The sequence below is a fragment of the Myiozetetes cayanensis genome, unplaced genomic scaffold (assembly GCF_022539395.1).
Source record: "Myiozetetes cayanensis isolate MyiCay16 unplaced genomic scaffold, myiCay2020 scf14, whole genome shotgun sequence".
NCBI classification, from domain to species: Eukaryota; Metazoa; Chordata; class Aves; order Passeriformes; family Tyrannidae; genus Myiozetetes; species Myiozetetes cayanensis.
Window position 1 is genome coordinate 2,210,278 of NW_026087048.1, and position 15,602 is coordinate 2,225,879.

The following is a 15,602-nucleotide window of genomic DNA, read 5'->3' on the forward strand; positions in this document are numbered from 1 at the left end:
TAAATAAAAATCAGTAACTGGTACAATCTGACCTAAAAATAGGCAGATTTAACCAGACTATTTGGTCTAGAATCCAGGCTACATTTGGCACAAGAAAATGACTCTGCAGGAAATCTCTCTTGCTATTTGTTCCTGCTCAAGACAAACATTAGCAGAGCTGCTTTTCCTGTGGGTTTCTGCTTTGGAACCTCTGGCTTTGGCTTTGTATAAAGACAGGAAGCACAGGGAAAACTGAGGAAATACAGAGTCAGGAGTTAGTCATAACATTCAAATCTAGAGCCAGACTGAGCCCAAGTCCTTTCCAGCTTATGATTTCCAGATATCAAATGTTATCAGCTGTTATCTAAGAAAATGGGAGGGGAAGATTAGCCCTTCCTAGCCAGCCAACTGCTCTCCTGTATCCAATTCTGCCAGAACTAGCACATGCCAAACTTGCAGTCACATCAAACCACTGGCAGTGAGAAACACTTGTTCTGACCCTGCCCCACCACTATCAGTGGAAATCCTGGTAAAAGTCTAAGCAAAGAGATCCAGTATCCCAGGAAAAGACCTTTTGGTTTGGAACCTTCCCTGAGTTAATCCCAAGCATTTCCCAGGCAGCTTCCCAGTCACAGTAGTGACGTAATCCAGTCACTTCCTGCAGGCAACATCTGCTCAATCTGCATTTGGAATTCATTTCTCACGAGAGGGGACAGAGTTTGGGGAGTACACGGCGAAATATCAGGTTTATTGAAACAAAGAGCTTCAACTCTGCCTCCTCAAATTTCTGTGTGCTCCCCTTGAGGAGGAGTAACTCCTGCTCAGGAAGGAGGAGAAGAGGAGGACAGCCTGGGAGAAGGTCGATGAAAGAGCTGAGAATAAGTGAGGAGTAATGAGGACAGCTGAGGTGGCTTATTTAGTGTTGATCCAGGCTCTTCAGTCCCAAAGGAGACACAGTTCCTGAAGAAATAAGTGATAAATTTACCTGAGGAACGAGGAAAGGGGCAGGATAGGAGGCAGTGATGGTGGTTACACCGAGGCAGGATTGCTGGTTGTTATTCCTCTGTTCAGGCATCCTCAAGGTATCGTCACACATCTGCATTTACAGCTGATTAAACAAATTTAAGTAAAGGAAAATAAATACAACACCCACCCCCCCAAAAAAAAAAAAAGACCAATTTTGGGGCAAATTTAATTACATTAATTACACTAATCTAACAGCAGACAAAATGCCAGTACTTACAGTGGAATAACTTCTTTAACCAAGAAAAGGCTCTTTCTCAGAGTCCAGACTCTCCTGTGCTTTTTGGAAGGTTCTGGATACAAACTAAACATTCCTTATCCAGGAATGGACAAAATGCAGCCTTTTATATAAAATCCTCTGCAACTCCCACCTGTCCAAAAAACAGCAGTTTGGGCTCATCCTCTGTAAGAATCTATCCCAAATTCTGACCAAAATACCTCATACCTTCCTGTGAACCTTGGGAAACCCTAAATCAAAGCTGCCACCTCCAAAACCTCTATTGTGAGCGAACAAAAAATCATTTCAAAAAGAGATATAAATTATTTCATGAATTGAAAAAAAAAAATAAAAGGAAAAGAAAAAAACCAGGCAGCCAGCAACACTACTACAGTAGAAACATTTAAAAAAAAAAAGGATGCTATTAGATCCCATTCACAAAAAAGAAATCACCTATGAATCTTGATTTAAAATTATTGCCACGATTGTCTTTTCCTCCTGCCCCTCTAATAAATTTCTAAATTTACTCTCTAAAGCAGAGTGGAGAAATTGGCTGCCTCAGGTGGTGACTGAAGGTCCTGCCTGGGGCAGAATAAATCAGGAGATGACCAGGGGAGTGACCTTGACTCTCTCCTTTGGTGAAAGATAAAAGAAGATGATAAAAAGAAGAAGAAAAGGCAGCCAGGTAGAATCACATTTGTAGATTAAATCAACCACCCATGAAATAATTCCACCTGATTATATCTTAAGGTAAACAGGGCAGGGAGAGCCAGGAGGTTTTTGAAGGCTTCAAAACTCCAGTGAAGCTTCCTGGGTTCCCTCAAGGGACTCACAACCCTCTCAGTCTCATTTTAGTAAGGCAGGATTTGGTTTTGGCTCAGTCTGTAATTCCCCTTCATCGTTCATCTGTCAGATGAAGCTGGAATGTTTTCTTCCATTTTTCCACGGAGTCTCGTGAAGAATGAGACAGTAAAAATACTTGTGTAAATCTGTTTTCCCACCTCTCACAGTGCCTGCTGAGTAGAATTTCTTCGGAAATGGAATAATTTATCATCTGCAAGTTTTGATTTCTTGTTGATGTTGCAATAAAGCCAAATATTATTTAGGGACCTGATGTGAATCCTGTCACTGAAGTGAGGAGGATGTTCCTGTTGGGGAGGTCAGGCCCCCAGGGATATTTGGGTTCTAAGGAATTATCAGAGTGAGTTTAAAAACCCTCCTCTAAGCAAATCAGGCTGAGCTTAATGCATGAATAACCCACTGCTGAACTCAGTGGATTTCTTGGAATGAAAAGACCTCAAAAAGCACACAAACTCCTCTGGACACCAAACATCCCCTCTGCTTTTCCAGTTAGAGGGGAAAAGTGGAAATGGAAAAAACACTGAGAATCACTCACGTGGGATTAAGTCATTCCACCAGGAATATCTGCAAGCAAATTCTGCAGAAAGCCCAAATTTGAAGAAATGTGGTGAGAGGAACTTGTGAAACTGTAAATTCTAATGCCACTGTGAGGATGAGGATGTGTGAAATCACAGCAGGGAATTTTATCTGTATTTCCTTCTCATATTTGGTTATATCATTAGAAGAACAGCAGCCACTAGAATAGCTATGAAAGAGATGAAAAATTTAAAGCACATGAAAAGCCTCCCTGAATTAAATTTTTTTAATTTATGCACACCAATTAACCCCTTTGTTTAGGCAGAGGGAAAAAAAAAAGAAAAAAACCAGTCTTTCAGTGTCAAACTCCTCCTGGAGGGAATTCTCTCTGAATCTGTATGTTTTTGTATGCAGAATTTTATGTCTTATATGTGCACAAAGAAAAAAAAATTAAAATAAGCTTTAAAAAAATAATAATAAATTGCCAGAGCTGTGACTCAGCCCTGAGCAATGAGCTCCTGGCAGGCTGCCACATGCACTGATTGCACTGCAGAAAAGTTACACTCAAAAAGGGAGGGGGGGAGGCTGGACCGGTGCCCACCAGGCTCTTCAGCAGGGTTAAACCACTCTGCCCTGCATTTCCAGGCACACGTGGCCTCAATCTGCACGGGCAGGATGGGGTTGTTGATGCAGGGCTGGAGAGCTGAGGGGTGCTGGGTGTGCATGGCCACACAGCAGGGGGGATTTACCACAAAAACAGTCCCACTGCACAGGGAATCACGGGCATTCCGAGCTGCATCACTGGGAAGTCTTCCTTTCCATCCTTACTCCAAACCTGGGCAAAAAGAGGTGCAAGCTGTAAATGTCCTCAAAACTCACCCCTTCCCTTCACTTGTATCTACTGATTTTGTTGTGAAATCCAAAGCTGAACGTTCCCTCATTTGAATGAAATCCAGCCGTTTTAACTGGAGTAAAACTCCCGACATTTCTGATGGAGTCAAGCTCTTCTATTTCTGTCTCTCTTTCACAAGCAATTTACACTTTATTTGCATGGACAAACTATGCAGCTGCACTCCAGGAGAGGAAAAATATATGGACAGAAAACTGTGTCTCGATGGATTCAAGTTTTAGCGGCTGAAAATCCAGATTTTTTTTTTGTTTCCCCCCTCCTCTGCTATTCACAAACATGAATATCCTCCTGGTTGGGTTGGCTCCTCCCTTCAGCAGCTCGAGGAAGAAAAGTAATGAAAAAGAATTCTCTCTCCTTGTGAATAACACAGTAAATGCTTTTGGTGTCTAAAACCCAGACTTTTCATCCATCACAAACGCTTGGATCTGGGCAGATCTCAGCTGGGAAACACCAGAGGGGAGGAGGAGACTCCAGTGCAACAGCAAAGCCACGCCTGGCCGGTCCCTGCTCCTGGAATTAAGGCCAGGGGAACACAAAGGAGCGTCATTCCGAGTTCAGATTGGGAAATGTCCCCTGCAGATTAGAGTGGCAGAACCTCCAGTGGGATAAAGGCACTTCCATGTGCAGTGCTGAGGCTCTTTGAGTTGTGCCAGGAGCAGTCTGTGCCTTTTCCCCAGCACAGAAGGTGAGAGTCACTCGGTGTCACCGAGACACCCAAAGTGCAAAGAGACACAGAGAGACAGGGAGAACTCCTGTTCCTGTGTCCTGGCCTTCTGTCCCACACCCACATCTCAATAAGGGCATGAACAATTATAATTTTATTACCCTTAATGTCTTCCTCATCAAATTTCAGCCCACTGTCTGGCCCAGCCGAGGTGTACTGGGCAATAACACTGTAAACTCTTTTTAGTCCTATCTGATTTCAGCCCAAACTGATTTACTGTGGATCCTGAGCGGGAATATTTCTCATTCCACGACAAAAACTCTGTCTCTATCTTACTTCATATTCTGCTATTTCAGAATATCATCTTAACCTGTTCAAGTATCTAGAATATGAGGTTTTATAGTCTCAACAAGAAAGTCCCTCTTTAATTTTTTTTGAAGTGCATTTCAATTTTCAGAGACTTTAATAAAACATTTTTTTATTAATATGCTGTTGAGACACACAAAACGTTCTGTGTCACAATGCCCAGTCTTAAAATCAGTAATTAACCCCAGCCTTCATCTCTTTGTTCGGGCATCACAGATTCTACACCCTATCCTGCGCTGCAGGGAAATTTAAACAGTTAAATGAAGTTGTGGTGCCACCTTGTGAGGTTTCATCACAAGTGCCTCTAACATGGACAAGGAGATAAAAATTAGCCCTGGGGAAAAAAAGGAGAGGAGGCTGTTCCTCTTCCACTGCAAGAGATTCCAAGGCTGAGCCTGTTGGCAAAGAGGAGCTTGTGGTTACTGGCTAAAAAAAGAGCATTCAGCATTTTAAGATGACATCAAAAGGGCATGAGAGGCCACAAAGAACTGCAGCAAAAACCCAGCTACTTTCCCCAACACAGATCCAATTACAGACATGGGTTCATTCCACTGAAGTCAGCAGAGTTACTGGAGATTAATATGGAAGTGATGCAGAGCAGATTCTGACCTGCAGGCTGTTACAAATCCTGACCTGCAGGACTTCCTTAAAATCACGATCAGCTAAAAGAACTCGATTATTACTTACTTTGGGACGCTGTTTTATTCACCTCCACGAGCTCCTTTTGGTCCCCAGGATGCTCTGAGTGTATAAAAACAAGAGATAACACACACACACACACACACACACACACTTAGCTAAGCCAGGCTTTAGGTAAAGCCTTTCCTTTTTCTTTGCCCATTTTTGAAGGCAAATCTAGAAATGTCCATTCATACTTAAAACCTTTTTTTTTTTTTCCACTACAAAATGTATGTCCTCTTGCTCATAGACCAAATCCCAAAGTGTTTGAAATCTAAATGGTCTTTAATTTCTTTAATTTCTTTCCTGAATGGCCTGACAGTCCTTTTTGAGTGAGCAAGGCTGGTTGGATAAAGCCCTGCTGGCGAATCTGTTGGATTCTGCCAACACTGCTATTGCAAAAACCCCCTAACAGCGCTACATTTGTATTTGAATTCCTCACGCTGCTCTCCCACTCGCTCAACGCTCGCTGGAAGAAAAGTTTCGGTCCTAAGGCAATTAAGAAAGTGCAAACACGAAGCTGCTTTAGAAATCCGTGCCCTCCGTTCGCCACCAGGTGCGGTGACAACTCACCCACCAGCAGGCAGTGCTGTCCCCCTCGGCAAGGATTTACCGTTTGGATCTCTCAGACTCCAGGAACACACGATGTTGCTCCGGTTTTTGTCACGGGAGATGAACAAAAATTTAAAAAAAATAACCCCAAAGGGAGTTAGGAACGTTCCTGATTCCTTTCCCCCTTTGTTTCCCAGCTCAACTGGGTGACTCTGAGGTCACACATCTGGCTGCAAACTCAGGGGTCTCTTCAAGTGACACTCAGCTCAGGGAAACCCTGAGCACATTCCAAGGCCATTGAGGTCTCCCTTTAAGAGGGGAGGATGACCCAGCCATGGAATGACACACAGTTGGCAGGAAAAAAGGAATTTATAAAGTCTTAAGACGTAGGAGGAGAACGTCGATGCCAGAGGGAAGTGACCTGTGTCATCAGCACCAGCTCCTTCTGGGCTGAATAATCTGCTCCAGGAGCTTGCAAGCTGGTGTTTTACAATGCATCCTCATCATGACAGAAAAACACACCTCACAGGGCTTTCAACATGAAATGTGGGTCTTGAAAGAAATAATATTAATAATAATAATAATAATAATAATAATAATAATAATAAAACTAGGCTGATAGTTCAATAAATAGGAGGTAATTTTAACATCATCCCTCTTAAGGCCAATGTCATGCAAGCAGTTTGAATCAAGCAAAACATCTAATTTAATCAGCTCAAAATGAAAAACACCGAGGCCTGAATATCTTCTAACTCAAATTAGAACTGAATATCAGGACTTATTTATGTTCATTTTAACTTAGGTAAGGGATTTCAGGTTTTAATTCCTTTATCTACACAGAAACTGGTAGGAGGAAGCATTAAAATGCTGAAAACATCACTGAATATGATCAGTCTAAAAATATTTTTAAAATAAATGTTATTGCTAACATACAAGTTTCATTTCCACAGGGCTACCTGAGGCAATATATGAATATCCCAACTTTCCATTGACACCTTTAATGTACAACCACTCCCCTAGATAAATACTCCTTCTTTTTGCACAGTGTGTAACCATGAACACCCACACCCTGCAAGCTCACCACACAGAAGAGTTCCTGAGGTAGATAAGCATCACCATCCCTACAGAAATGATAAAAAAAGGTCCATTTCCCCAGCAACTTTTGCAGTAAGAGTAACACATCTGAAAGATTTCACTTCACAGCAATTGCAATAACGATCAGCAAACAAATCAGAGTGTGCTCGGCCTCAAAAATCCCCCAAGCACAACGGGATGACTCAAAGGTTTTAATGGAGATGACTTTGATACAGAAGCCATGTGAAGTGACAGAGCCCTTCCATTGACTGTTAGAACAGGAATTCACACACATCTGATTGTCTTCAGGCCCCAGTACCTAAACAATACTGGAAGTGGGGGAAAAAAAGAAAGATCTGGAGGGGGGAGAGGAATACAGAGCTGCATTCATGCACTTTATGGGAAAGATTGCATAGCTGGTTTAGAAAGAAAAGGTCTTTTCGTGTCCTTGGGAGGAGTTCTGTGCTTCTTCAACTTGTTCCCGAGTCCCAGGTGACCACGTTCATCCTCTCAGCATCAGCAGCCCACAGGAGGAGTGAAATGCAGGAGCCCAGCAGAGGAAGGACAGTCACCACACAGTGATAGAGGCATCTCGTTGGTTAAGGCCCTTCCAAATCCTCTTGGAAAACACACCAGAGCTAACCTTTCTCTCATTCTTTCGTTTTGGTTTTTTTTGCACTTTTAAGAGCAGTATTAAATATTCATAAATATAAAAACTATGTGGAAATACCTTTAATAATATTCTGGTTCTCACTGTTTAAAAAAAGGGGGTGTGTGTGGGGGGGAAGAAACCAAAAAAAGCACGACCCAACCACCAACCATCTTTGCCAGAGTGCTTGGCCAGCAGTGGAGATAAAAATGTGACTGTTCCAAAGATCCTGTAGTGATGTTTGTGTCTCCTTGTGGATCAGAATTCCCTCAGGACTTCCTGCTGAGTTCAGAGAAGCCCTCAGGAGAGGACAAAAGCCCCTGGAGTGCCTGAGATTCAGGAAGGCTGGGCTGGCAAAGTCATTTCTGATACCACCGGCTCTCAGCAACATCTTCAGATCCTGATGTGGAAAGTGCTGCAAAAGAAGGGGAAAAATGAAGAGATTTCAACATGTTTGTCACTCTGCACAGTCGTCTTCTTGGAGTACAGTCTTTTCTTTCACACCCTGAGAAGATTTAAACATTAAGGGAGAACATACCATCTTCTGAAAATGTTCACTCAGCCCTGCATGAAATCAAGGGTAAATCGACCTATTTACTGGATACAGAGCAGAGCTAAATGTTTCCCAGTGGTACTTTTGCTTTGGAACAGCATTTGGGTTTTCCCAAACGAGACAAATTAGGCAGGTGAAGTTGTTGTTTCTCTTGTTGGGATGAAGAGATGCTGGTTGTCATCTCCTTTCTGTTTGCACCGTGACACAGGCAAGCAGCACATCTTTGCACTGCCATCAGCTCCCAGCAGAGCTCCTGACATCTCAGCAGGCCAGGGAGACACAGTTTCAGGAGGATGTGCCAAAAACCTCGGTGTCTCCAGGCAGCAACCTCTGCTCGGTGTCGTGGCAGCATAAACTGTGGGTTTCTTTCCTGACTGGCTGAAATCAGAAGGGATCATTGTGTATTTCTGTGTGTAAATTCTATAATTCTGCTGCCCACTCTCAAGGGAAACCTTCGAGGTTTGGGGTATTGGGGAGGTTGAAAAGTTCTGGGTGTACAGTTTGGGGGTTTTGTTTTACCAGACTGTTTGAACTGCAGCAATCAGCTTTGGATCAGGAGTTCACTCAAGGAAGGTTGTGGCACGGATTTGGAGGAGATAACACCTGACACTCCCCATGGTCCCTCAGAACTAGGGACTGATTCAGTCTGGGTGATGGATGTGCTGGGCACAGCCTGGCACAGCAGCCTAAGGACTGGGACAGAACGCAGAGAGTGATGCAGAGAGCTTACCACAACTAAGGGTTGTTTTTTTTTTAAAAAAGAGGAATTATAAACATTTTTTCACAGCTCCATATTAATCCAAACTCCTAAAAATGTAACTCCCACGTAGGCAATATCTAGAAACTACAAAATCCATAGTGTTGCAGGTGAAGACATTTTGGGCCTGACTCCTTGAAAAAACTCCCTCCAAATCCAACTCACTGGAAATCTATTTCTTGGAAAAAATCCTATTTTTATCAGAGTGTCATTTTGGCCTTTGAAGAGTCAGCTTTTTACTCAGGAGCAGCCAAAATGCTCTTTGAAAAATACTGACTGGAGTTATTCCCTTCCCCGTTTCTTTGCTGAGCATCTCGTGCCAGTTTGTCACGAGCTCCACTTTGAGTCCTTGAGAACAAATTAATCTGCATGTTGGGACAATCCTGGGAGATGCACATTCCCTACAGGAGAGCTTTAGGTAGGACTGGAGTCACAACCTCTGCTGTTTGGGTAGAGGCCCCAAAGGTTCCAGAAATGCTGCATTTCCAGTGCCATCATGCTGTTCAATCTGTTGTTTCTCTGCCTGGTTCTGGCAGCTCCCAGGTATTCCTGATGCCATATTCCTCCCCAACTCCATTTCCTATTGTCACAGCACTTTCACCCTCAGGCACTCCAATAGGCTGAACCTTCCAGGATGATTTATAAAACAATTTCCTGTGGAAAACGTACCCAGCCTTGTAGAACAGAACACTGCTCACACTTCCATTAAACGACCAGCAGCTTCTTAATGGTAACAATTCTGAGTGAAATAAAACTCCTGGGCTCCAATTTTCTGAACCTGCAAGTGTCATTGCCATTTACAGCTCAGTCAGGCTGCTGGGAGCAGCCAAACACAGAGATCTGCCCTCCTGGTCAGGGTTTGCTTCCAGTCTGCCAGTGTTTCCTCAGCCACAGCAGCACAAATCAAGCAACTTTATTGCATCTTCATTTACCTGGCAGCAGCACAAAGGCTGTTGGGGGAGGTTAAACCCACACAGGGTCACAGGTAAAGGTCTGAGAAAGGAAAATCAGTCAGTGTACAGGGGATGGATGAACTTCAGCTCACTGGGTGTGAGAACAGGACAGCCTGAAAAACACCAACACCCTGAGCTGTGTAAAAAAAGGGCTTCAAAACTCAGTGCACATTGACAGGAGAATCTGGCCTGCAAAGAGCAAAGAGGATATTCCTTCCCAGGAACTTCAGATCTCATGTTAAGGATGATGAGAATTTACAGTTCCTATTACAGAAGTCCTCAGTGTTTGTCAGCAGCCAGGCAAGCACTGGTCCCACACAGCAGCACAAATCACCTGCTCAGGCAATGGCTGAGCTGGGGACAAAACTGCCTTGAATCCTACATTTCCTCCTTTTTTTGATGGGAAGAAGTGGCTTTTGGTAGGGTAAAAAGGCAAAGAACAGAATAAGAAATCCCTTTACTACAACTAAAAATCACCCGAGGCTTCGTTAAGCTGTTCAGCATTTCCAACAGGATCCTCTACCAGGTGCCAGCCTGGTATTCTGGGATCAGGTATCCATAAATATTGATTGCCCATCTCTTCACAGCAAAATGCCTGAAACCTGAGGTTCCCAGCACTCCAACTGCTCCCTGGCAATCATCTGCAGCGTGGCTGCTGCTGCTTTGCTTCCCACGTGTTCCATTTTCACAGCTGAGCAGCTGAAAGCATAAATCAGCAGGCTCTTGGGCTTCCTGGGATTGGAATTCTGGAGTGCATTCAGCTGGGCACGAGAAGTGGAGATGAGCAGAAGCAAATGAAGCCATGACTGTCCCTGGGCATTGATGGGTTGGGGTTTGTCCCACGGGTTTCAGAAGGGACGATTTTAGGTGAAAACACGTTTTTATTTCTTGCTGCAATCCTGAGGAGCTGTGCAGGGTAAGGTCACCCCTGGCATAGCAGGGCTGGTGATCTGTGTTAAGCCACTTCCTGAGCTTTGCCTGCTCTGTATTAGATTACCCAGTGAAGCTGCACACAGCCCATGGCCAGCCCTGCAAATGCCATTCCAGCTGGAGACCGAGGAGAAGGGAAAATGAGAAGCCAGGAAGAGAGCTGGGGATTAATTCACAACGGGGTGAGAAAGCAGCGTCTCGTTAAATGAACAGGCCACGTGTCCAACTGAACCCAAAGAACGGGACCTGGGTTCTGTGGGGAGAGAGCAGCTGCAGGAATTGCCCTCTTGTCCCCTGTCACACACTCTGTCACACACTGGCTACTGCCAGAGAGGTCCCATCACACCTGGGTATAACATTAAACCTCAGTGAACCCCATCCCAAAATCCCTGTCTCGCTCAGAATGCAACACTTACACAGCATTTTAAAAATGAGAGTAAGCTCCTCAGATCAGGAGGTTCAGCGTTAACAAATATGTCAGTCAGGGATGCAGTGCACACAGGAAAAATATGACTAAGAATATCCTGGAAAAAACCCCACTTTTATAGGCAAAGTGAACAGTAAACCACAATAAGGCAGAGGTATCAAGCCTTCCATACAGATTGGTTTGGATAAAAGTGGCCTTGTCACTTTGTCACCTTCTTTTCCTGAGCTGTTAATTCTGGATGGATCAGAAACCAGATCAGAGAACCTACACATTCCCTTCTCAGCTCTGAGATTCTTTTCTATTATACTTTCATTTTGCAATAAAGCTCCAAAGGTTAAAAACCATGTTGATGTACCCTGAGAAACATCAGCATCTCGAGAGGATTCTAAAGACTTTCTTTACATATATTTCCAGCTAAGAGATTGTTTTCTTTATACTGCCATCCAAATAGAAGCTGCTGTCCACATGGAAACTGCCTGGCCAGTGTTTTGGCTGGGATTTGGAAGGAAACCCTCCTTTATGTCATCAGGGGCTCTTCAGCCTGAGGACTTCCCAGATGAATCCTGGGACTCAGCTGATCTCCTGAGCCTGAAAGAAGAGGCAAGTTAAGATTTCTCTTGAATATGCACAGCACCATCCTGAACACGCAGGAGACACATTGAAAACATGGAGTTCACTGTGTCATGAACACAGATCCAAGGACCTGTGTTTAAACTGAGCAACAGATGCTCAATCTTCCAACCCTTGGTAGCCTGGTCCTTTGGTTTTATTGGCACTCTGCTTTCTCCTACCTAATCTACAACAAGGCCTCTTCTTGCTCATCATCTTGCCCTGTTCAATACCCAGCACTCAGTTCTTTCCACTCATTCCCTCATCTTCCCACAACATCCCAAACTCGGGAAAGCAGAATAATTCTGAGTCATCCCAGGGCTGCGTCGGCAAACGCTCCTCTCTGCCACTTCCTCAGGAAATGGCTGAGGATGCACAACATCCTCACCTTGGAATTCTCAGTCAGCAGTTTGCCAGGCTCCACAACACAGCAGGGAAGTCAGTCATGGCACAGGAGACTCCTCAGCCTGCAGCTCCTGCTGACTCTGCAGCTCTGCCTTCAGCTCCTCCACCAGGTCTGTAGGTGCAGAGCAGCCTTTGGACTGACAAAGGAAACTCCACCTGACCCCAGCAGCACAATGAAGAAAACGCTTTCTCTTAGCTGGAAATGTATGCAAACCAAACAGCAGAACACCTCCTGGGCCCCACCTCACCACAACCATGAAATATTTCTAAATGTTTCTAAAAGGGAGTCTGTTAAACCACTTGATTAGTCAGGGAATGCCTGATGCAGTGTCTCCTCTCAAGAAGCGGATGTTCCTCAGGATTCACGGCAATCACGTGCTAGTGCTTTGCTGATCACTTTGCTTTAATGTCTCCCCTCAGAAATTTCATTTATGGAAGCAATAAACTGTTTTGTGTTCTGCAGGACACTTGAAAGTTCTTAAAAAAACATCGGCATTAAAGATGCTCTCACCTGCTCAGCATAGAAGACCATGTTTTTCCATGTATATTTGTAACACGTAGACAATATTTACACACAATTCTATGCAGGGAGTCTCGCTATAGGCTTGAGAAAAATATGAATTTGAGCTTAGAATAATCCAAATATTTTCCTGAAGAACCCACACAGAAGCCACTGAGCTCTTAGTCACCAAGTGAGCAGAGAACAGGAACGTGCTTTAGAAAAATAACCTGAGTTAGGTCATCCTCGAGACAGTTCTGCAGTAAAATATTCACATCTGACACTTCTTGCATTGCACCACACATCCTAAAAAACCACCTGAAAGTATGTTTTAAGAGACTTAAAACAGTACCTGAGGAAGTCTGGTGCTTTGGAAATCATGTTCTCAAAATCTGCAAAGCCCAGCTTGCCATCCCCATCCATGTCAGCCTCTTCTATCACCTTCTCACACACCAGGGTGATCTCCTCTGCCGTCAGCTCCTCCCTCGTCAGCTTATTCAGCGTCTGCTCCAGGTCTGCTTTACAAATGAAGTTATCTGTGTTAAAATCTGCACCAGAAAAGAACCAAAGGTCACCGACAGCTCTCACAATCGTTCCCTCCCAACCCCCCAAGCACCCTCCCGGCCGGTACCGTAGATCTTAAAGGCGTAGATTGCTTTGAGCTCTCTGGGAGCCATTTCACTGAGCACGGAGAACATGTCCACGAAGTCGTTGAAGCTGAGGCTGCCCTCTCCATCCTCTGAGAAAGATGACACAATCCTTTCTTTGAAGGGATTCTCCTGGGGAAAAACCCATATATTTATATATTAGTATTTAAAGATTAAAAAACCGCCAAAAGACTGCCTGATAACGAATACCCAGTTCCATGGTTGGTTCTTTGAAGACAACTTTTCCTCCCAAAATGCATCCAAAAATTGACATCTGTATGCTTTTGCAGGAAGTGTCTCCATTGTACCTCTTGCCCAGGTTCTTTCTCTCCAAACTGGTGCCCATCTGGTTCCTCCAGTGCTTTTTAAGTGTTACAGGGAAGGTGCCAAGAGCCTGAGGTGATTTTCGGGTAAGAGGCTCCTGCCAGGGTGTCAGACTGACACGGGCAGGAGGTGACAGCTGGCACAGGAGAACAGGGGCTGGCAGGAGGGCATGGAGACAGAGACCAAGGGAGAAAGCCAAGGAAGCAAACAGGGTCTTCCTGACAAACAGTGTTTATGAAACCACTTCAGAAAAACAGTGCCTGCATCCCACCCCTGGCTATGCAGAACCATCAGTCATTAAGGATGCAGTCACATCCCAGTGGAATCTTGTAGAAAAGCCTTTCATCTGCACTGATACCATGGATGTCCAACCTGTGGCTGGACTGACTGAACTCCAGGGATTGAAATGCAATTTAATCTCCACAGGAGACAATCCCGAGATCCTTCCCTGCACCCACGAGTGAGACAATGTTCTAAACCCACAAACACACGAGCAGGCACAAGAAAAGCTGCTTTAAAACTCCCAAATAGTCCAACCCAAATGTTTTTACAGTATCAAAGCAACATCTCTGTCACAGCTTTATGAAACCCCCAATTAATCTGTAGCTGTATCTATAAAACTGTATCTATAAAATCAATTCCATTCAGTTGAATCTGATCAAAGCTGCTCCACAGATCTACAGAAACCAAGACACCAATCCACATATTGATCTTCTAGAAATGTAAACAGCTTCAGTGGTGGCACATCATGCTTCATATTCTTAATGTGCATGCAGCATTATTTTGTTTGGCTTTAAAAGAAGCAGGACTGGGAAAGCTCAGAAGCTCAGTCCATCTAACTTCTCTTTTTTTCTCTAAGTTTAATTACCTAACAGGTGTTCATAAACCATCCAATTATTTTAAATGAAATTTCATAAACCAGAGGCAAATGACCAGAAAAATCTTATTTTTCAGTTTACTCGAATTCTCTCTTGATAATTCACACACAGAACAGATGCATCAACAGGGCACATTTTCAGCACAGCTGTGGAGTCTGACAGAGATGGAAGCAGCAGGTAAAAAGCAGAGCTGCTGAAGAGATTGATTTATATTATATTTATGTAGCATCCTTCCTCTTAAAGGAACATAAAATACCTTACAAGAACTGGGCCACTTATTACCAATGTGCAGCTGCCTCTGCAGTGAAATTCAGCAACAGTTAAAGGGTGTGCAGCAGCTCACAACAAGAGCTGGGGGCAAAGATGTGCAGCTGAAATCACAGTGGGAACCTGGGAGCTGGATAAAATTTTAAGAACAGATTTCAGAGGCCTTCCCAGCTGGAACTTGAAGATACTTTTTGTCAGCAGCTTTGGTGGCCATTCACATCCTCACAGAGCACACCTGATTCCAGCAGGTCTCCAGGTAACGATGGGATACACCAACCAGCCAAATGATTTTGCTAAAAGGCCAATATTCACCTACTGACAAACCAGGTAAATGTGTGTGCCAGTCCCCTCAGGGTGGGTGAGAGCTGAGGAACAGACACCACAAGCAGAATTCCCGGAGACAGGATGTGAATCCCACGTTCAGTTTGGGGCTCCTCATTACCAGAAAGACATGGAGGGGCTGGAATGTGTGCAGGGAAGGGAATGGAGCTGGGAAGGAGCAGCAGGAGGGGCTGAGGGAGCTGGGGGGGCTCAGCCTGGAGAAGAGGAGGCTCAGAGGGGACCTCATCATCTCTACAACTCCCTGCCAGGAGGGGGGAGCTGAGATGGGTCGGGCTCTGCTCCCAGGAACCAGCAGCAGGACATGAGGACATGGCCTCAAATTGCACCAGGGGAGGTTTCAAAGATATATTTTATATATATATTATATATATATTATCAGAAGAGGTGTCAGAACACGCCAATAATTATTTTTTATTTCTAAAATACGACATCACTCCCTTTGGAACAAACCTGAGGAGAACCAAGTGTAACAGTTGTGACGTGACATCTTAGAGGCAGCATTGGGTAACAAACAGGGAGCCC

General features: G+C 44.3%; 1 protein-coding gene across 3 annotated transcripts in view; it reads right to left on the reverse strand.

Annotated features, from left to right (window-relative positions):
• Positions 1-7,039: 7,039 nt before the first annotated feature.
• CIB2 (calcium and integrin binding family member 2) overlaps positions 7,040-15,602 on the reverse strand; it is a 28,376-nt gene continuing 19,813 nt past the window's right edge. For all 3 annotated transcript variants that reach the window (XM_050309481.1, XM_050309483.1, XM_050309482.1), the window contains exons 4-6: positions 13,254-13,401; positions 12,975-13,170; positions 7,040-7,904 (exon numbers count right to left, since the gene is read on the reverse strand). In XM_050309481.1, the coding sequence (XP_050165438.1) occupies positions 7,883-7,904; positions 12,975-13,170; positions 13,254-13,401 (366 nt within the window). In that variant the 3' untranslated portion in view covers positions 7,040-7,882. The remainder of the gene's footprint in view (positions 7,905-12,974; positions 13,171-13,253; positions 13,402-15,602) is intronic.